General features: G+C 37.7%; 1 protein-coding gene across 2 annotated transcripts in view; it reads right to left on the bottom strand.

Moving 5' to 3' along the window:
* Positions 1-3,770, bottom strand: part of ALMS1 (ALMS1 centrosome and basal body associated protein) — a 94,095-nt gene extending 90,325 nt beyond the window's left edge. For both annotated transcript variants that reach the window (XM_049651702.1, XM_049651704.1), the window contains exon 1: positions 3,407-3,770. In XM_049651702.1, coding sequence (XP_049507659.1) covers positions 3,407-3,755 — 349 coding nt within the window. In that variant the 5' untranslated portion in view covers positions 3,756-3,770. The remainder of the gene's footprint in view (positions 1-3,406) is intronic.
* Positions 3,771-21,385: the final 17,615 nt, after the last annotated feature.

Here is a 21,385-nt window from a genome sequence, read left to right as displayed (position 1 = left end):
GTCCGTGAGTTCGAGCCCCACGTCAGCTCTGTGCTGACAGCTCAGAGCCTGGAGCCTGCTTCAGATTCTGTGTCTCCCTCTCTCTCTGACCCTCCCCCATTCATGCACAACATCGGTATTAAAAAACACAATTGTGTTTCTATACACCAGCAAAACCACATAGGAAAAATACTACATACAGTGTCATGAAAGAAAAATATAATATCAAATATCTAATGAATAAATGTAAATAAAGATTTCTTCACTGAAAACTATGAATAGATGAATGTATATACCATGCTCATGAATTAAATACCCAATAATGTAGACAAGCTAATTACCTCCAATTCAATATATTTAACACATTTTTTAAGAAAGGAAACACATAAAAGTAAAAAAGACAAAGTCCTACCACTCAAAGATAACTATTAACATTTTAATCTATTTCCTATGTGTCCTTTCTCACTGTCTTATGTGTTTACACAGTTGTTTGCCTATAGTATGTAAAAATGTGGAATTCAGTGTTTCTACTCTGCATTTATAATAAAACATTCATTTTATTTCCTGTCTTTACATTTTATATGGCTATACTACAGGTTAAATGTATGTATCCCTTCTCCTAATATTGAAAATTTAAGATGAGTTAAATTTTCAATTATAAAGAATTCTGTGAATAAAGATTTTCCTGGTTATAGCATACCCATTTCTCCCCTGCTGCCCCATCTCAGATAACTTCTCTGATTATAGAGTGAAAAATTATACCGTTTATAAAGTTTTGTTTTTAAAAACACTAACTACAAAAATGTTATCTAAAATGTCTGTACCAATGTAATAATTTAATTATTGTAGAGGAGGTTTTTTTTTTTTTTTTCTTTATACATGTTTTTGTTTCTGTGAAGTCAAGAGAAGGGAAAAATTTAAACAACAGGAAAAATACGCTGTAGCCTTCACTTCTATCTGGTTATTGCTGTTTTCATTATTGTTAGAACACTGATTAATTTTCTTCCTCTACCAGTGTATATAACATTGGGTAGTGGTGGTTAAAGTTATATTTCGGTGAAATACAGCTGCAAAAGACAACTGGGCAGAATTACAATGGACCCAGAGCAAACATGGCTCTCATAGGGAGATGGAGAATTCTGAGACCAATAAGTGTCTTTTCAAAATTCTTGACAATTTTATGTTTGGATGCAATAGTTTTAAGGTTACTTTGTGCTGCCTGCCTATAAGAGAAGAAGTGACTACAAAGCAAATAATGGTTGCTGTTGGGAAAGAATAAAAAGACTGGAGAAGAGTAAAAAAGAAACTTCAACTATAAAATAAATTTCTTCAAAAATTTTGAAAACAAACCAAATATAAACATATAGTATATTATTCTGAATTTTGAAATTCAGAATAGTGACCACATAGTCATGTGTTTAACATACGTTTCTTTGAAATTTGAAATGTTTTCATACAAAAAAAAACCCACAAAATTTTACTTTTAAATCCACAGTATTAAACAATATTTTATTAGTAATCCAATAATATTAATCCTTTAAAGGAATCCTTCCAGGTCCTGTATACAAAGGTAAAACCATAAATTATGGTCTCTATATAAATGTATGCATTTGATGTGAGCAGAAGTTTAAACCACACTCTCACAGTTGGATTTCCCCTCTTGTGCTTCTCCCACCACCATGAGAACAACATAACCCAAAGTACGTATTTCTCATTAGCCTTGGTTTCAGAACAAGGCATATGGAACAGACCCAAACCATTTCTGTAGCCTAAAGCCAAACTCCAATTGACCCACAAAGTCCATGAGTGAAAAAAGCAAATGTTTATTGTTATAAAGCACTGAGATTTTCAAGGTTGTTTAATAGTATCACTGTAGTACTAGGTAACTGATATAGACAGAAAGGTGTTCTTTGTGATATTTATTAAACTGTAGATTTGGGGGGCATTTTTTTCACAATGAAAATGTTTAAGAAGTATAACCATCTTAACATATAAATGTACTTGTTGAAATTAAATTCACTGAAAGTTAAATGCTGAACCAAGAAATTCTCTTTCATTATTTAGGTGTATCCCATCTTTATCTACAGATAGATAACCTTTTTGCATAAGGAGAAAAACTTACAGTAACATTTTGAGTAGACCTGTGCTAACTATTAAATACTTTAAAATTAGTAACTTAAAGTTCCCACCCTCATTTGAGGGAAGAACGGAAACTTAATTGTTAATTTTCCTGTTATTGGTCTGAAAAAGAAAATAACACTCTAATTCGAATGTTATAAAGTATAAGCACTATTGAAATATCACTGTGACAACAGCAATATAAACACTCTAAATGTAGACCTTATGGTAGAGACTGCTAGCTATTCATCAAAATCCACTCTTCATCCTGAAAAACACAGCTAAACTATTCCTAGCTACGAGAAAATGATCTGAGCCACTTCTAGGCCTAGTACGTGTGCTTCTCTCTCTTTTTAAAGTTTATTTATTTATTTTGAGAGAGAAAGAGAGCAGAGGAGGGGCAGAGAAAGAGGGAGTGAGAGACTCCAAGCAGGCTCCACGCTGTCAGCCCAGAGCCTGACATAGGGCTTGAACCGAAACACTGTGAGAGCGTGACCTGAGCCAATCCATTGGGTTGGATGCTTAACCAACTGAGCCACCCAGGTGCCTCCACAAGTGCTTCTCTATGCTTTTTCTGTCCCTTCTAGCTGATTGTGGTGGTGAATCCAAGGTAACTGTGGGATCCATGTTTTGAAGACAGCAAGCCAACCTAGGTCTTTGGTCATTATTTTATAAGAAACAGATTGGTATTGTATTTGTACTATTGTATATTTTTGCTACTATTTAACATTGTATTATATGTAACATTTAATATAATACAAAATGCCAATAATTCACCTGCCAGCCTAAAACTAGACCTCCACAGTTTTTAAATTTTTATGAACTACTTGCATTATTATAAGTATCATGAGATAAAAATATGTCAATCGCAAGCAGCATGAGTTCCACATAAGTTTTTTTTTTTTTAAGTTTATTTATTTATTTTGAGGTGGGGGTAGTGGCAGAGAGAGAGGGAGAGAGAGAATCCTAAGAAGGCTCTTCATTGCCAGCACAGAGCCCAATGCGGGGCTCGAACTCACAAACCATGAGATCATGCCCTGAACCGAAACCAGGAGTCAGACACTTAATCAACTGAGCCACCCAGTCACACCAACTTCCACATAAGTTGTAACTCCACTAGAAATTAAGGCAAAAACATAATCACACTCTCTTCATAGCTGTGTAAATAAAAGACGGATAGAATCGCTTGGATCCTAATGCATAAAACAAAAATTTCGTTTTCTCACTAGAAAGACCTCCTCACAAATTTCTGAGATCACTGCATATAAAAGTTGGTATTATGACCTAAAATGTAATCACATTCTCTTACCATCTGTGCCATGAGGATGAGTAATCTGTTGAACTGAAGATGATGACACAAACTTGACAGGAACTTTGTTCAGGTTCTGGGTACTGGGCTCTGGACTTTCAAATCCATGATCTTCAGCATTAATAAAAATTTCAGATGAAAACATGGTTTTTCCTGGACTTTCTGTTGTTATCTGAGTGACTGCATCAGATGATAATTTTCCAGAAAAGGCAGAAAATGGGGGGGTCTTAATCTCCTCTGACGGTCTGAACAAAAAAGAGAAAGGACACAGCAGGTCATATCCGTGGCTTATCAAATACTGTAATCTCTTTCCAAAGGTAGCTTCAAGGAATATTTTGTGGAGATACATCAACTTCAAATGGTTATTTCTACAGTACCCTTTGCCATCTGAGATACTTATAATCCAAGTGTGCATGAGTTTACTTTTATTCATTTTAAAATCTACTTTAAACTTCAATTTAGAATGCTATCATACAATTTAGCTGAGTAATAGTACTTTTCAGTTGAAGTAAAAATATATTCATTTCAAAAAATTACTAGAAGTCCACTATAAATTAAATGCATAGTGTACAAAAATAAACAAGAAATAATGACTTGCATGAAGAAGTTTATGTTAGTGGGGGAACCAGAGATTTTCAAAATTGTAATTATGTATTATGATTTGAGAATTAATATTAAAACAGAATAAAGAAATTACTGAATAAACACAAAATGAAAGAAGATAAATCTTGTTTACAGAATTCCAAATAATATATGTAGATACTTCCCCATCCAAGGAGGTGAAGATTAATCTCTCCCTTCTCCTTTGAGTATGGGCTGGATTAAGCAACTGGACTCCAAAGAACAGAGTAATAAAAAGGGATAAATAGTAACTTTATAGTGTAGAAACCTAGCGAACACCATGGTGATGAAGGGTCATATCACCAATGTTGTCATGTAGATGTCACATTCTCTATGCTATGATGTGAAGCAATGGGTATTTCCTTCTTACGGTATTCTTTGCCAAAACTCCTAATTCAAGTCTAATCATGTGAAAAACATCAGCCAAACCCAGACTGAGGGACATTCTACAAAATATCTAACCAATATTTGTCAAAACTGTCAAAATCATGAAAAAAAGGAAGGAATGAGGCACTGTCATTGAAAAGAGAAGACTAAAGAGACATGACAACTATCTAAAGGGAATTGTAAATACTGAACTGGGTCCTGGAACAAAAAAAAAGGCCATCAATGGAAAAAATATGAAATATAAATAAAGTTGGGCGTGTAGTTAATGGTAATGTACAAATGTTGCCTTCTTAATTTTGACTAATGTTCACAACCGTAATGTAGAATGTTAATAGGAAAAGCTGGCAGATGGGTACAGGGAACTCTATTATGTCTGTCTTTTCTGTAGACCTAAAAGTACTCAAGGGGCACCTGGTGGCTCAGTCTATTACGCATCCAGCTCTTGATTTCAGCGCAGGCCATGATGTCATAGTTCCTGAGATGTAGCCCTGCATGAGGCTTTGACTGACAGTGCAGAGCTTGCTTGGGATTTTCTCTTCCTCTCCCTCTGCCCCTCCCCGACTCATGCTTTCTCTGTCTTTAAATAAACTTAAAAAAAAATAAACTTACTCAAAAATATTTTTTAAAAACAGAGTAATACTGTATTAATACTGTATTAGATACAGTAATAATGTGTTACAAAACAGAAGAACCCTTGAATTTCTACCCTCTGTCTACTATTCAATTGAATAGGAAAACTGAAGAGGAAAATTATGAGAAAAGAAAATAATAGGTCAATCTTCCTTATGAATATGCAAGCAAGAATACTAAGTAAAATATTAGAAAACCAAACGCTGTATGTATGCGAATTCATACCAAGATGGTTTACTCCAGGAATGTAAGGTGAGTTAACACTCAAAAATCAATCAATATGATTCACCACGTCAAAAAAATAGACAAAATGTTTATGACCACATAAATATAGCTAAATAAAGCATTTGATAAAGCTCAAGAATTATGTATGATAAAAACTCGTAGCAAAGGGAAATCACAAAAAACTTTAGAGTAACCATCCTATTCATACTGAAATATAGAAAATGCTCACTGTTAGATTAGGAACAAAATAAGGATGTCAATTCTCACCATTTCTGTTCAACTTTAGTAAAGGTCTTAAATGGCATTACCAGTAAGGAGAAAGAAGAAAGAAGAAATAATAATATATATTTTACATAATTAGGTACACAGAAAACCTAAAACAATCTAAACATAACTAATTAAAATATAAATTTTTAGAAAAGTTGCCAGATAGGAGATAGAAATTTTTAAAAATCCACTTTTGGTATCAGAAAAATTATAAAATCAAAGGCTAAAAAATATGCCATCTGTAATATCACAAATATCAAATACCTAATAGTATAATTAAAAATGTAAGAACTCTAAGTAGGAAGCTATTCATTAGAGAAATTAAAGGTAACCTAAATAGGACTTCCATTTCCAGGTAGAATACAGTACATAGCCACAGGCCATCATTCCTGTTACAACAAGGAAATAAAATTGAATAAATTATAAAAATCACAGGTAAAAGATATCAGAGAGCTATGGAAGCAATCAGGAAATAATATCATCTAATATGCTAGAGAAGGGATTTTGGAGATTATGGGCAGAGACTGAGTGTAGGCAGACATACTCCCCGTGGAAAGAGAAATCACCAGAGCTTTTGAGGAACTCATGGGCTACCATGGAGTGAAATCTAGCAAAATGCCAAGCCAATTTCCCCCCAGGACATTTTCTTAGTATCAGGATGGTATGGGAGAATGTGAAATTGAGTCAGAGAAGCAGAGTGCATTCTGCTTCATAGTCAAGGCATTAATAACAAACCAAGTCCCATTAGACAGAGGGGCCTTTAACAAACATCAGGTCTCCTCCTCAAGACATTTGCCAAATTTTGAACCTGAATAAGGCAGGAAGCTAAATAACTACTGCCTGAGTGAGAGAACTTTCAAATCTGAGGACACATTCCAGACTCGAGAGAAAAAAACCAGAAGTGCCATTCCCAAGAAAGGGGCTGAGCCAAAAAAAGTAAAATCACTTCCAATGTTTGGGTTCTTATGAGACAAATTTCCATTAAGAAAGTGTAACTACAGAGGTGCCTGGGTGGCTCAGTCAGTTGGGCGTCCGACTTCGACTCAGGCCATGATCTCGCAGTTCACGAGTTCAAGCCCTCTGTCAGGCTGATAGCTGATGCTGATAGCTCAGAGCCTGGAGCCTGCTTCAAATTCTGTGTCTCCCTCTCTCTTTGCCCCTCCCCCCAGTCATGCTCTGTCTGTCTCTCTCTCAAAAATAAATAAACATTAAAAAAATATATGAAAAAGAAAGTGTAACTACAACATAGCTGGGCTGCCCTTACATTTGCCACATTCAAACCTGCAAGGGCTGAGAGTCTAAACAGAAGAACTCAAACATCTGAGACACTATCTCACTGTATTTACTTACTGCAGAATCAAAGATCTGTCAGGATTAAAGCAAAAATCCAGGAAGGCCACAAATCAGGAAAAATCAAAAGCATAATGAGTCAACTACAGCTTCATCCCACTGCTTACTCAGTAAAATACCTGACATGACTGAAGTGATCAGTCATTTTTTAGGATTTATTTTTTATTTTTTAATTTTTTTTTAAATATGAAATTTATTCTCAAATTGGTTTCCATACAACACCCAGGGCTCAGCCCCAAAGGTGCCCTCCTCAATACCCATCACCCACCCTCTCCTCCCTCCCACCACCCATCAAACCCTCAGTTTGTTCTCAGTTTTTAACAGTCTCTTATGTTTTGGCTCCCTCCCTCCCTAACCTTTTTTTTTTTTCCTTCCCTTTCCCCATGGTCTTCTGTTAAGTTTCTCAGGATCCACATAAGAGTGAAAACATATGGTATCTGTCTTTCTCTGTATGACTTATTTCACATAGCATAACACTCTCCAGTTCCAACCACGTTGCTACAAAAGGCCATATTTCATTCTTTCTCATTGCCAAGTAGTATTCCATTATGTATATAAACTACAATTTCTTTATCCATTCATCAGTTGATGGACATTGAGGCTCTTTCCATAATTTGGCTATTGTTGAAACTGCTGCTATAAACATTGGGGTACAAGTGCCCCTATGCATCAGTACTCCTGTATCCCTTGGGTAAATTCCTAGCAGTGCTACTGCTGGGTCATAGGGTAGGTCTATTTTTAATTTTTTGAGGAACCTCCACACTGTTTTCCAGAGCGGCTGCACCACTTTGCATTCCCACCAACAGTGCAAGAGGGTTTCCATTTCTCCACATCTTCGCCAGCATCTATAGTCTCCTGATTTGTTCATTTTAGCCTCTCTGACTGGCGTGAGGTGGTATCTGAGTGTGGTTTTGATTTGTATTTCCCTGATGAGGAGTGACGTTGAGCATCTTTTCATGTGCCTGTTGGCCATCTGGATGTCTTCTTTAGAGAAGTGTCTATTCATGTTTTCTGCCCATTTCCTCACTGGGTTATTTGTTTTTCGGGTGTGGAGTTTGGTGAGCTCTTTATAGATTTTGGATACTAGTCCTTTGTCCGATATGTCATTTACAAATATCTTTTCCCATTCCGTTGGTTGCCTTTTAGTTTTGTTGATTGTTTCCTTTGCAGTGCAGAAGCTTTTTATCTTCATGAGGTCCCAATAGTTCACTTTTGCTTTTAATTCCCTTGCCTTTGGGGATGTGTCAAGTAAGAAATTGCTGTGGCTGAGGTCAGAGAGGTTTTCTCCTGCTTTCTCCTCTAGGGTTTTGATGGTTTCCTGTCTCACATTCAGGTCCTTCATCCATTTTGAATTTATTTTTGTGTATGGTATAAGAAAGTGGTCTAGTTTCATCCTTCTGCATGTTTCTGTGCAGTTCTCTCAGCACCATTTGTTAAAGAGACTGTCTTTTTTCCATTGGATATTCTTTCCTGCTTTGTCAAAGATTAGTTTGCCATACTTTTGTGGGTCTAGTTCTGGGGTTTCCATTCTATTCAATTGGTCTATGTGTCTGTGTTTGTGCCAATACCATGCTGTCTTGATGATTACAGCTTTGTAGGAGAGGCTAAAGTCAGGGATTGTGATGCATCCTGCTTTGGTCTTCTTCAAAATTACTTTGGCTATTCAGGGCCTTTTGTGGTTCCATATGAATTTTAGGATTGCTTGTTCTAGCTTCGAGAAGAATGCTGGTGCAATTTTGATTGGGATTGCATTGAGTGTAGATAGCTTTGGGTAGTATTGACATTTTAACAGTATTTATTCTTCCAATCTATGAGCACGGAATGTTTTTCCATTCCTTTGTATCTTCTTCAATTTCCTTCATAAGCTTTCTATAGTTTTCAGCATACAGATCTTTTACATCTTTGGTTAAATTTATTCCTAGGTATTTTATGCTTCTTGGTGCAACTGTAAATATGATCAGTTTTTTTGTCTTTCTGTTGCTTCATTGTTAGTGTATAAGAGTACAACTGATTTCTGTACATTAATTTTGTATCCTGCGACTTTGCTAAATTCATGTATCAGTTCTAGCAGACTTCTGGTGGAGTCTATCAGGTTTTCCATGTAAAATATCATGTCATCTGCAAAAAGTGAAAGCTTAACTTCATCTTTGCCAATTTTGATGCCTTTGATTTCCTTTTGTTGTCTGGATTGCTGATGGTAGCACTTCCAACACTATGTTAAACAACAGTGGTGAGAGTGGACATCCCTGTCGTGTTCCTGATCTCAGGGGGAAAGCTCTCAGATTTTCCCCATTGAGGATGATATTAGCTGTGGGCTTTTCATAAATGGCTTTTATGATATTTAATTATGTTCCTTCTATCCCGACTTTCTTCAGGGTTTTTATTAAGAAAGGATGCTGATTTTGTCAAATGCTTTTTCTGCATTGATTGACAGGATCACATGGTTCTTATCTTTTATTAATGTGATGTATCACATTGATTGATTTGTGAATGTTGAACTAGCCCTGCAGCCCAGGAATGAATCCCACTTGATCATGGTGAATAATTCTTTTAATATGCTGTTGAATTCGATTTGTTAGTATCTTGAGAATTTTTGCATTCATATCCATCAGGGATATTGGCCTGTAGTTCTCTTTTTTTGCTGGGTCTCTGTCTGGTTTAGGAATCAAAGTAAGGCTGGCTTCATAGAATGAGTCTGGAAGTTTTCCTTCCCTTTATTTTTTGGAACAGCTTGAGAAGGATAGGTATTATCTCTGCTTTAAACGTCTGGTAGAACTCCCCTGGGAAGCCATCTGGTTCTGGACTCTTGTTTGTTGAGAGAGTTTTGATAACTGATTCAATTTCTTTGCTGGTTATGGGTCTGTTCAAGCTTTCTATTTCTTGCTGTTTGAGTTTTGGAAGTGTGTGGGTGCTTAGGAATTTGTCCATTTCTTCCAGGTTGTCCAGTTTGTTGGCATATAATTTTTCATAGTATTCCCTGATAATTGCTTGTATTTCTGAGGGACTGGTTGTAATAATTCCATTTTCATTCATGATTTTATCCATTTGGGTCATCTCCCTTTTCTTTTTGAGAAGCCTGGCTAGAGGTTTATCAATTTTGTTTATTTTTTTCAAAAAACCAACTCTTGATTTCATTGATCTGCTCTACAGTTTTTTTAGATTCTATATTGCTTATTTCTGCTCTGATCTTTATTATTTCTCTTCTTCTTCTGGGTTTAGGCTGTCTTTGCTGTTCTGCTTCTATTTCCTTTAGGTGTGCTGTTAGATTTTGTATTGGGGATTTTTCTTGTTTCTTGAGATAGGCCTGGATTACAATGTATTTTCCTCTCAGGACTGCCTTCTCTGCGTCCCAAAGCCTTTGGACTGTTGTATTTTCATTTTCATTTGTTTCCATATATTTTTTAATTTCTTCTCTAACTGCCTGGTTGATCCATTCATTTTTTAGTAGGGTGTTCTTTAACCTCCATGCTTTTGGAGGTTTTCCAGACTTTTTCCTGTGGTTGATTTCAAGCTTCATAGCATTGTGGTCTGAAAGTGTGCATGGTATGATCTCAATTCTTGTATACTTATGAAGGGCTGTTTTGTAACCCAGTATGTGATCTATCTTGGAGAAGGTTCCATGTGCACTCCAGAAGAAACTATATTCTGTTGCTTTGGAATGCAGAGTTCTAAATATATCTGTCAAGTCCATCTGATCCATTTCACTCACAGAATCCCCCTTAGGATCTCTTGTAGGGCTGGTTTAGTGGTGATGAATTCCTTCAGTTTTTGTTTGTTTGGGAAGACCTTTATCTTCCCTTCTATTCTGAATGACAGACTTGCTGGATAAAGGATTCTTGGCTGCATATTTTTTCTGTTCATCACATTGAACATTCCCTGCCATTCCTTTCTGGCCTGCCAAGTTTCATTAGATAGGTCTGTCACTAGTCTTATCGGTCTCCCTTTATACGTTAGAGCATGTTTATCCCTAGCTGCTTTCAGAATTTTCTCTTTATCCTTGTATTTTGTCAATTTCACTATGATATGTCACGCAGAAGATCGATTCAAGTTCCGTCTGAAGGGAGTTCTCTGTGCCTTTTGGATTTCAATGCCTTTTTCCTTACCCAGATTAGGGAAGTTCTCAGCTATGATTTGTTCAAGTATACCTTCAGCCCCTTTCTCTCTCTCTTCCTCTTCTGGAATTCCTATTATACAGATATTGTTGGGTTTGATTGCATCACTTAGTTCTCTAATTCTCCCCTCATACTCCAGGAGTTTTTTATCTCTCTTTTTCTCAGCTTCCTCTTTTTCCATAATTTTATCTTCTAATTCACCTATTCTCTCCTCTGCCTCTTCAATCCGAGCTGTGGTCACCTCCATTTTATTTTGCACCTCATTTATAGCATTTTTTAGCTATAGTCCCTTGATTTCTGTAGCAACAGATTCTCTGCTGTCCTCTATACTTTTTTCAAACCCAGTGATTAATTTTATGACTATTATTCTAAATTCATGTTCTGTTATATTGCTTAAATCATTTTTGATCAATTCGTTAGCTGTCTCTACTTTCTGAAGTTTCTTTTGAGGAGAATTCTTCCATTTCGTCATTTTGGATAGTCCCTGGGGTGGCCCAGAACTGCAGGGCACTTTCCCTGTGCTGTCTGGAGTAACTTGTGTTGGTGGGTGGGGCCACAGTCAGACTGGTGTGTACCTTTATCATCCCCGCTCCCAGGGGCAGGACTCACTGTGCAGTGGTGTGGCCCCTGTCTGGGCTACTTGCACACTGCCAGGCTTGTGGTGCTGGTTTGATGGGATCTGGCATATTAGCCGGGGTGGATCTGCAAGGTGCACAGGGGTGGGAGGGGCAGGCTCTAGCTCACTTTGCAGTCGGCGGTCCCCTGCAGGAGGGGCCCTGCAGCACCTGGAGGGAGGTCGCCCCATTGGAGGGATGGATCCACAGAAGCACAGCGTTGGGTGTTTGCGTGGTGCCAGCAAGTTCGATGAACTGGTTCCCTTTGGGATTTCAGCTGGGAGATGGGAGAGGTACATGGCGCTGGCCAGAGCCTTTGTTCCCCACCGAGCTGAGCTCTGTCTTCCAGGGCTCAACAACTCTCCCTCCCGTTGTCCCCTCACCCTTCCGCTCTCTGAGCAGAGCTGTTGACTTATAACGTTCCAGATGTTAAATCCCACTGGCTGTCAGAACTCATGCAGTCTGCCCCCCCACCCCCCCGCTTTTGCAAGCCAGACTCAGGGATTTCGCCTTGCCAGGCCAGCTGCCCCTCCACTGCCCCGGCTCCCTCCCACCAGTCTGTGTAGCGCACCGCCTCTCTGCCCTTCCTACCCTCTTCCGTGGGCCTCTTGTCTACACTTGGCTCCGGAAAGTCCATACTGCTCATCTTCTGATGGTTTTCTGGGTTATTGAGGCAGGTGTGGGTGGAATCTAAGTGATCAGCAGGACGAGGTGAGCCCAGCGTCCTCCTACGCTGCCATCTTCTCTGGCAATTTCTCTCTTTCTTCTCATTTTGTATGATTAACAGAGGAAAGTGCAAATCCTTTTGGTGGAAAGTAACACCACCTTCAGTCTTTATAATGTTTTAATTCACAACATCCAGTACATAATAAAAAGTTACAGAATCTGCCAAGAAGGAAAAAGTGACTAAAAATTGAGAGAAAAAACAAGAAAAGCTGATTTACAAAGGATTCAGATACTGGAATTAGTGCAGAAAGGACTTTAAAATGACTGTGAGTACATTGAGAGATCAAAGTATGGAAGATTAAATAGATAAAAATATAGGGAATCTTAACAGAAAATTAGAATCTAATTTTCAGAATCAAATGTAGACAAAAACAAAACAAAACAAAAACACCCAGAACAGATTCCCAGCAGACCTCAGGAAATACTAAAATAATTTTTTTTTTACGCTCAAATAAAACCCAACATAGTACAGTACAGACGTACAGGAAAGAAGGAAGGCACTTAAAGTCTCTGTGTGTGTCTGTGTATAATTTATACAAGTACATACACACACACACATATGCAGCTTTTCACATATACCTCTATGTCCTATATTTCATATGCATGAAATGGAATAAGCAAGCAACAAAAATGTCCTGTGGTAATTTTAAAAAATGTAGAAAAGAAATGTAAGCTAGAACGAATACATGAATTCAGCAAAGCTATAAAATCTACAGAAATTGGTTGCATTTCTCTACAACAATAATAAAGCAGCAGGAAAGGAAATCAAGCAATCGATCCCATTTATAATTATACTAAAAACTGTAGGATACCTATGAATAAACCAAAGAGGTAAAAGATCTGTATTCTGAAAACTACTTACTTAAGAAAGAAATTCAAGAGGACACAAAAAAATGGAAAAACATTTCATGCTCATAGACTGGAAGAACAGATATTTTTAAAGTCTATACTACCCAAAACAATCTACACATTTAATGCACTCCCTATCAAAATACCGACAGTATTTTTCACAGAGCTAGAACAAACAATCCTAAAATTTATATGGAACCAGAAAAGACCTCAAATAGCTAAAACAATCCTGAAAAAGCAAAGCAAAGCTGGAGACATCATATTTCCAGACTTCAAGCTGTATTACCAAGCTGTAGTCATTAAGACAGTAGGATGCACAAAACGAGACACAGATCAAGGGAATAGAACAGAAAACCGAGAAATGCTTCCTGCACGGAAGCAGGAAAGAATATCCAAGGGGAAAAAAAGACAAGTCTCTTCAACAAATGGTTGGGGAAAGTGGATAGCAACATGCAGAAGAATGAAACTGGACCATTTTCTTACACCATACACAAAAATAAATTCAAAATGGATGAAAGACCTAAACGTGAGCCAGGAAACCATCAAAATCCTAGAGGATAACACAGGCAGCAACTTCTGATCTTGGCCATAGCAACTTATTACTAGACAAGTCACCAAAGGCAAGACAAACAAAAGCAAACATGAACTACTGGGACTTCATCAAGATTAAAAAGCTTCTGCACAGCAAAGGAAATAATCAACAAAACTAAAAGGTAACTGATACAATGGCAGAAAATATTTGCAAATGACCTATCTGATAAAGGGTTGGTATCCAAAATCTATAAAGAACAAATAATCCAGTGAAGAAATGGGCAGAAGACATGAATAGACACTTTTTCAAAGAAGACATCCAGATGGCTAACAGACACATAAGATGCTCAACATCACTCATCATAAGGGAAATACAAATCAAAACCATGGAGATACTACCTCACACCTGTCAGAATGGCTAAAATTAAAAACACAAGAAACAACAGGTGTTGGCAAGGATGCAGAGAAAGGGGAACCCTCTTGGACTGCTGGTGGGAATGCAAACTGATGCAGCCACTCTGGGCAACAGTATGGAGGTGCCTTAAAAAGTTAAAAGTAGACCTACCCTCCAATCTTGTAAGCACTACTAGGTATTTGCCCACAGGACACAAAGATACAGATTCAGATTCAAAGGGGTACATGTACCTCAATGTTCACAGCAGCATTATCAACAATAGTGAAACAATGGAAAAAGCCCCATTGTCCACTGAATGATGATGGATAAAGAAGATGTGGTGTGTGTGTATGTATATATATACATACATACACACACAATGGAATACTACTCAGCCATCAAAAAGAATGAAATCTTGCCATACGCAACATTGTGGATGGAGCTAGAGTTTATTATGCTAAGTGAATTAAGTCAGGCAGAGAAAGGCAACTACCAATATAATTTCACTCATATGTGGAATTTAAGAAGATAAAACAGATGACTATATAAGAAGAGGGGGAAAAAAGAGACCAGGGGGAACAAACAAACAAAAGAGACGAGGGGGAACAAAAAGAGACTCTTAATGAACGAGAACTGAGGGTTGATGGAGGGAGGTGTGTGGGGGATGGGAGGGATGGGTGATGTGCACTAAGGAGGGTACTTGCTGTGATGAGCACTGGGTATTATAAGTAAGTGATGAATCACTAAAACCAATACTGCACTGTATGTTAACTAACTAGAATTTAAACATCATTTTTTTAATTCTCCCCTTCCTTTTATCTTTTCCTTCCTGAACAATTACACTTTCCAGAACAATTACATTTTAAAGCTATTAGATGAACAAAATAAGGTAGGCACCTACATGGGGTAAGGCAACAGTACCCCAGAGTAAGGTATCAGAACGTTATTAGTTCTGAGGAGAGTGCCCGGATTAAAGAGTAGTGTAACACAGGGTATCGTAAGCCAATCAGGGCAAGAAGAGAATCTCTGTGCAGGTGTGGCCTGGTATACAGTATCAGAGCCTGATCAGGATGAGGACAGTTTCCATGGAGACACAGATCCAGCTTGGCATGTGGGATGATCCCAAGCAGAATGCGGAAGGTGTCTCTAGGGTAGGGCAGCCTGACATAGAGTGGAAGATCTGGAGCAGAGTATAGAAAATATCTTCATGGAGAGGCAGTCTGGATTGGGAAATCGGATCCCCTACAGAAGAAGGGTGTCATCCAGGGATGGAAGGTGGCCCAGTTTGGTAGTCAGAGATCAAGCAGAGTAAGGAAAGGTAGTCTGGCCTGGGTTATTAGAGCCAGGGTAAGGAGGGTGTCTACATCTTGAGCCAGATCCTGAACAGAATAAAACACCCAAGCAGAGAGGCCCACGGTGAGAAATCAAAAGCCCAAGTAGGATAAGGATGACACCCATGTGAAGAGGTAGTCCAGCATGGGGAGTCAGAGGCTAAAGCGGGTGAGAAAGGTTATCTATATGAATGGGGTGAGCATTGTGATGGGGGTGGGGGGGTGGGGAGAGAGTCAGAGACCAAATTGTGGGGAGGTTATCCATGTTGAGGGGTAGTCTAGCATGGAGTGTCAAAGCCCAAGCAGGGGGAGAAGCACAACCACACAAAAAGGTAGCCTGAATGGAGGGTCAGAATCCAAGTAGTGAGTCAGAATCCTGGTTGGGAAGAAGACGGCAGAAGAGATGGAACATTGATTATAGAATGGGAGACTGACCAAATAAAGACATAAAACACATAGGAAGTGAGGTTTCTCACTATTGGATAAGGGAGTTACAAATACAGAAAGAGAAAAAAAGTAAAATGAAATTCATTTAGAACTCCATATACTGGTGTGAGCTTATGGTTTTTAATAGATAAAGAAAAAATAAATGCAAATGAGTGTGTGTGTGTGTGTGTGTGTGTGCATGCACATATCCACTGCGAGGGCTGGGAGCAGTCCAATAGCCATATGTACACCTAGTGCTCAAATCTTGGCTTCTAAATATCACCTTCCACTAGAAGAAACCAGGATCCTTGGAGAAATGGCCAATTCCAGAGGATGGCAAAGTACAAGATGAGCCTGAAATATCTTCTTGTGCCAGAAACAAAGATATGTCCAAAAGATAACAGAGACATGTAAAATGCATACAGAAGCCTGCCTGAAGGGGCTGCCACAGGCCATCAGATCAGTGACATTTTCAGAATGAAAACAAATTACAATAGTAACGTTAAACGTAATAAGAAAATATGATTTTTTACCATGCAAAATATTTGCAAATCTCATATCCAACAAAAAACATGTATCCAGAACAGATATAAAATCTAAATTAATCAGTTAAAAAACACAACAGTGCAATTAGAAACTGGCAAAACAACTTGAACACACTTCATCAAAGAAAATAGGGGCGCCTGGGTGGCGCAGTCGGTTAAGCGTCCGACTTCAGCCAGGTCACGATCTCGCGGTCCGTGAGTTCGAGCCCCGCGTCAGGCTCTGGGCTGATGGCTCGGGGCCTGGAGCCTGTTTCCGATTCTGTGTCTCCCTCTCTCTCTGCCCCTCCCCCGTTCATGCTCTGTCTCTCTCTGTCCCAAAAATAAATAAAAAACGTTGAAAAAAAAAATTAAAAAAAAAAAAAGAAAATATACAGATGGAAAACAAGCACATGAAAAAATGTTCATCATCATTATTAGCCTTTTAGGGACATGCAAATCAGAATGACAGGGAATACCCCTATATACTTATTAGGATGGCTAAAATAAAAAATATTGGGAGTACCAAAAGCTGATAAGGATACAGAGAAACTGGATCCCTCATACTTTGCTAGTAGAAATGTAAAATGGTACAACCACTTTGAAAAATAATTAGGCTGTTTCTTACAAAATATACATATACTCATTATACAACCCAACAATCACACTCCTGGGCATTTATCCTACAGCAGAGATTCTCAACCTTGGAGCTAACAGACATTTTGAACCAAGTAATTCCTTGTGGGGACTGTCCAGTGTATTCTAGGATCTTATCATCAGCAGTCCTGATGCCAATAGAAAATTCTTTCCTAGGGGCGCCTGGGTGGCGCAGTCGGTTAAGCGTCCGGCTTCAGCCAGGTCACGATCTCGCGGTCCGTGAGTTCGAGCCCCGCGTCAGGCTCTGGGCTGATGGCTCGGAGCCTGGAGCCTGTTTCCGATTCTGTGTCTCCCTCTCTCTCTGCCCCTCCCCCGTTCATGCTCTGTCTCTCTCTGTCCCAAAAATAAATAAAAAACGTTGAAAAAAAAATTTAAAAAAAAAAAAAAAAAAAAAAAAAGAAAATTCTTTCCTAGTTGTGACAATCAAAAATGTCTTCAGATATTGCCAAATGTCTCCGTGGGACAAAATCACCCCTGGTTGACAGTCACTGTCCTAGAGAAATAAAACTTACGTTCATGTAAAAATAAGTACATGGATTTTCACAGCAGCTATATCAGCAGTAGTAAAAACCTAGCAACAATCAAATGTCCTTCTACAGAATAAGCTGTGATATATTCATACATTTGAATACTACTTAGCAATAAAAAGAAATATTGATACATACAATAACCCAGATGGATCTCTAGGTCAGTGGGCTAAGTAAAGAGAGCTAATCTCAAAAGGTTATATGCTATATGACTCCATTTATAGAACCTTCTCCAAATGACAAAAGCATACAGTAGAAAAACAGATCACTGGTTTGCAGGGGTTAAAGAAGGCAAGGGGCAGGGCACAATAGTGTGACTGTAAAGGGACAAGTAAGAGGGAATTCCTTTGTGATGACAGAACTCTGTATCTTGATTAGGGTAGTGGTTATATGAATCCATGTGATTAAATTTCACAGAATTATACATATATACATTTAAAAACAAGTGCATGCAAAAACTGATAAAATCAGATGAAGGTCTATAGTCTAGCTATTTGTACTGTATTAATGTCAATTTCCTGGTTTTGATAATGTACTAAAGTTATGTAAGATATTACATTGAGTGATGGGTACCTGGGACTCTCTAAACTATTTTTGTAATCTCTTGTGAGTCTATATATTTTTAAAGTAAAAAGTAAAAAAGACCCACTGAATGAAATAAGAAAGCATGCTTCTATATGGATATAATAAACAAACTCAAAGTTTACAAAGGAATGAGATAGTTACATAATTTCATAGTACTTTCCACAAGAGACTTAATTACAAAGGGGAAAAGAGTAACTTTCCAGTGAAGGAAACTAGCAGCCAAAACCTTATTAAGTAATTAATGTATAGTTGTCAGTGCGACAAATGAAAATTATGCAACATCTGATAAAATATCATGAGAACTGAATGTCACAACTGTCATATTCTTGCCAAAAATACATAACCCAAACCTAATCATGAGGAAATATCAAAGAAATCCAAATCGAAAAACATTCTACAAAATAAATGATCTGTAATCTCCCAAAGGTCAAGAAAGTGAAGGAAAGACTAAAGCAATGTTCTAGAAAAGAATTAGAGCCATGACAACTAAATGAAACATGTGATTTTGAACTGCCTCCTCTTGTTATAAAAATCCTTATGGGAACAACCAGAAAGCCTGAATAGTATCTGTAATACAGCACTGATGTTGGGGTGCCTGGGTGGCTCAGTCAGTTAAGTGTCTGACTTCAGCTCAGGTCATGATCTCGCAGTTCATGAGTTTGAGCCCCGCACAGGGCTCAGTACTGACAGCTCAGATCCTGGAGCCTACTTTGGATTCTGTCTCCCTCTCTCTCTGCCCTTCCCCTGCTCACGCTCTGTTTCTCTCTGTCTCAAAAATAAATAAACATTAAAAAATAATAATAATAATAAAATACAGCACTGATGTTAATTTCCTGATTTTTATGGCTTTATTGGGGTTATGTAGGAAAATGTTCTTTCATATAGGAAATGATATAGTGATGGGCAGCATGTCAAAAACTTACTCCCAAATGGTTAAGGATAAAAAAAAGGAGATATTAACGTAATATTGTCAGATGCTAAAGCAGATAACAATTCAGTAAAAATAAAGATTTCAACATGACAGTTGATCAAACTATACCATAATAAAATAAAAATAAAAATAAAATATTTATTTTAAAAATAAAATATTTATTTTAAAAATAAAATATTTATTTTAAAAATAAAAATATACCATAACATGAAGCAATTATAATAAGTTTAAATATACTGAAATCATTCAGAATACAATCTCAGTGACCACAATGGAACTAACTAGAAACAAGCAATAATTAGAAAGTTCCCATATAACTGGAAATTAAGAAACACATCTCAGGGTGCCTGGGTGGCTCAGTCGGTTAAGCGTCCAACTCTTGCTTTCGGCTCAGGTTGTGATCTTATGGTTCATGGGATCAAGGCTCACGTCAGGCTCTGTGCTGACAGCATGGAGCCTGCTTGGGATTCTCTCTCTCCCCCTTCCTGCCCCTCCCCTGCTTGCTAGCACACACGTGCTCGCTCTTGCTATCTCTCTCTATATATATGTATATATGTCTTTCAAAATAAATGAACATTTATTAAAAAAAACACATGTCTATATAACCCATAGAACAACAACAACAAACTATAACAGAAATGAGAAAATATTTAGAGGGAGGCGAGTGGGGGATGGATTAGATGGGTGATGGTATTAAGGAGGGCACTTGTTATAAGCACTGGGTTTTGTACATAAGCGATGAATCACTGAATTCTATTCCTGAGAGCTTGTTTGGAGGTTCTAGCAGGGGAGTGCAGCTACTCGTATACCCTTGACCGAAGAATGGTCCTCCTCTATCAGGGAAGGTCGTCCTCTTCCACCAAGCGGCAGCTTCGGGAGGGACACACATGGAGTGGTGAGGGAGGAAGGGGCCACCCGCCTAGCCAGCCAGATCAGCCGAATCAACCCCGGCAATCAATGCGGTGACAGATGTCGCAGCCAGATCACCCTCACATCCTGAATTCTATTCCTGAAACTAATATTGCACTGTATGTTAACTAACTAGGATGTAAATAAAACTTTAGAAAGAAAAAAATGAGAAAATACTTAGAACAAAGATGAGGATGAGAAACTACATAAAAATCTGTCTGTATAAGGAAAAGGCTAAACATTAATGAATATGAAAAAAACCTGTATATTCTCAGAAGGTAGAAAAAGACCATTAGGTTAAAATCCAAAACAGAAGGAAAAAAATAAACATAGTAGCAAAACCCTTAAAAAGAAAACATACACTAGAGGATCAACAAAACCCAAATCGTTTAACCCCCAGAGAGAGCAATTAAGTAAAAAAAGAGGAAACGAAAATTACCAATATCAGAAATAAAAAAGTTAATATCACTACAGATTGAGAAACTGAAAGGGTAAGATACTATGAAAATAACTCATGTCAACAAATTTTGACAAGTTAAAATAGAAAAAATTACTTTAAAAAATTTTAAAACTAAAGCAAATTTACATAGTCATATCTATTAAATAAATTGAATCTATAATAAAAACTCCAGGCCATGATGGATTCACTGGTGAATTCTGCCCAATACCTAAGAAAGAAAGAATACCAATCTTAGACAAACTCTTTCAAAGTATCCCAATATATTTATGAAGTCAGCCCAATGCTCATACCAAAAGATATTACAAGAAAAGAAAATTATAGGCAAATATCTCCATAGATATTTTACATAGATGTAAAAATAAAATGTTAGGTAGCAATTAAGGATAATATATAAATTAAGGGTGAATATGGTAATCTCTATAACATGTACTGTAATGAAGTCTGACTCCATTTTTGATGTTTCACTACTGACTTCTTTTTAAGTATCACTTATGGCCCTACATCTGAACAGGCTGGTAAGAAAGCCTGAATGTGAGTACCTCCTTCTTTGGCACCAACAGAAAATGTAAACCTCCCATACACAGAACCCTTTTCCCAGTTCTACTTCCTAGCCACTATAAGCCCATCCACTCATTCTGCCCAAGATGGCCTGGACCTGTTTGTGCCCACCCAGCTCTCCCCAGGAGTCCCTATGTGAATAATAAACTTCCTCTCAAATCCTCTTGGTGTGAAAAATGTAAAAACCCTACATATCTAAACCAAATTTGGAGCGGGATCCAACCCATTTATCAAAAAAATAAATATGTATATAAAAAAGCCAATAAGGAAAATAAGACAGAGGAATAAAAGATGCATGATTAATACAAAGGATGGCAGGAAAGAAGGGACAAAAACCAGATGACACAAATAGAAAACAAAATGCAATA

This window comes from Panthera uncia, assembly GCF_023721935.1.
Source record: "Panthera uncia isolate 11264 chromosome A3 unlocalized genomic scaffold, Puncia_PCG_1.0 HiC_scaffold_11, whole genome shotgun sequence".
Taxonomy (NCBI): domain Eukaryota; kingdom Metazoa; phylum Chordata; class Mammalia; order Carnivora; family Felidae; genus Panthera; species Panthera uncia.
This window is presented reverse-complemented; position numbering and strand designations above follow the sequence as displayed.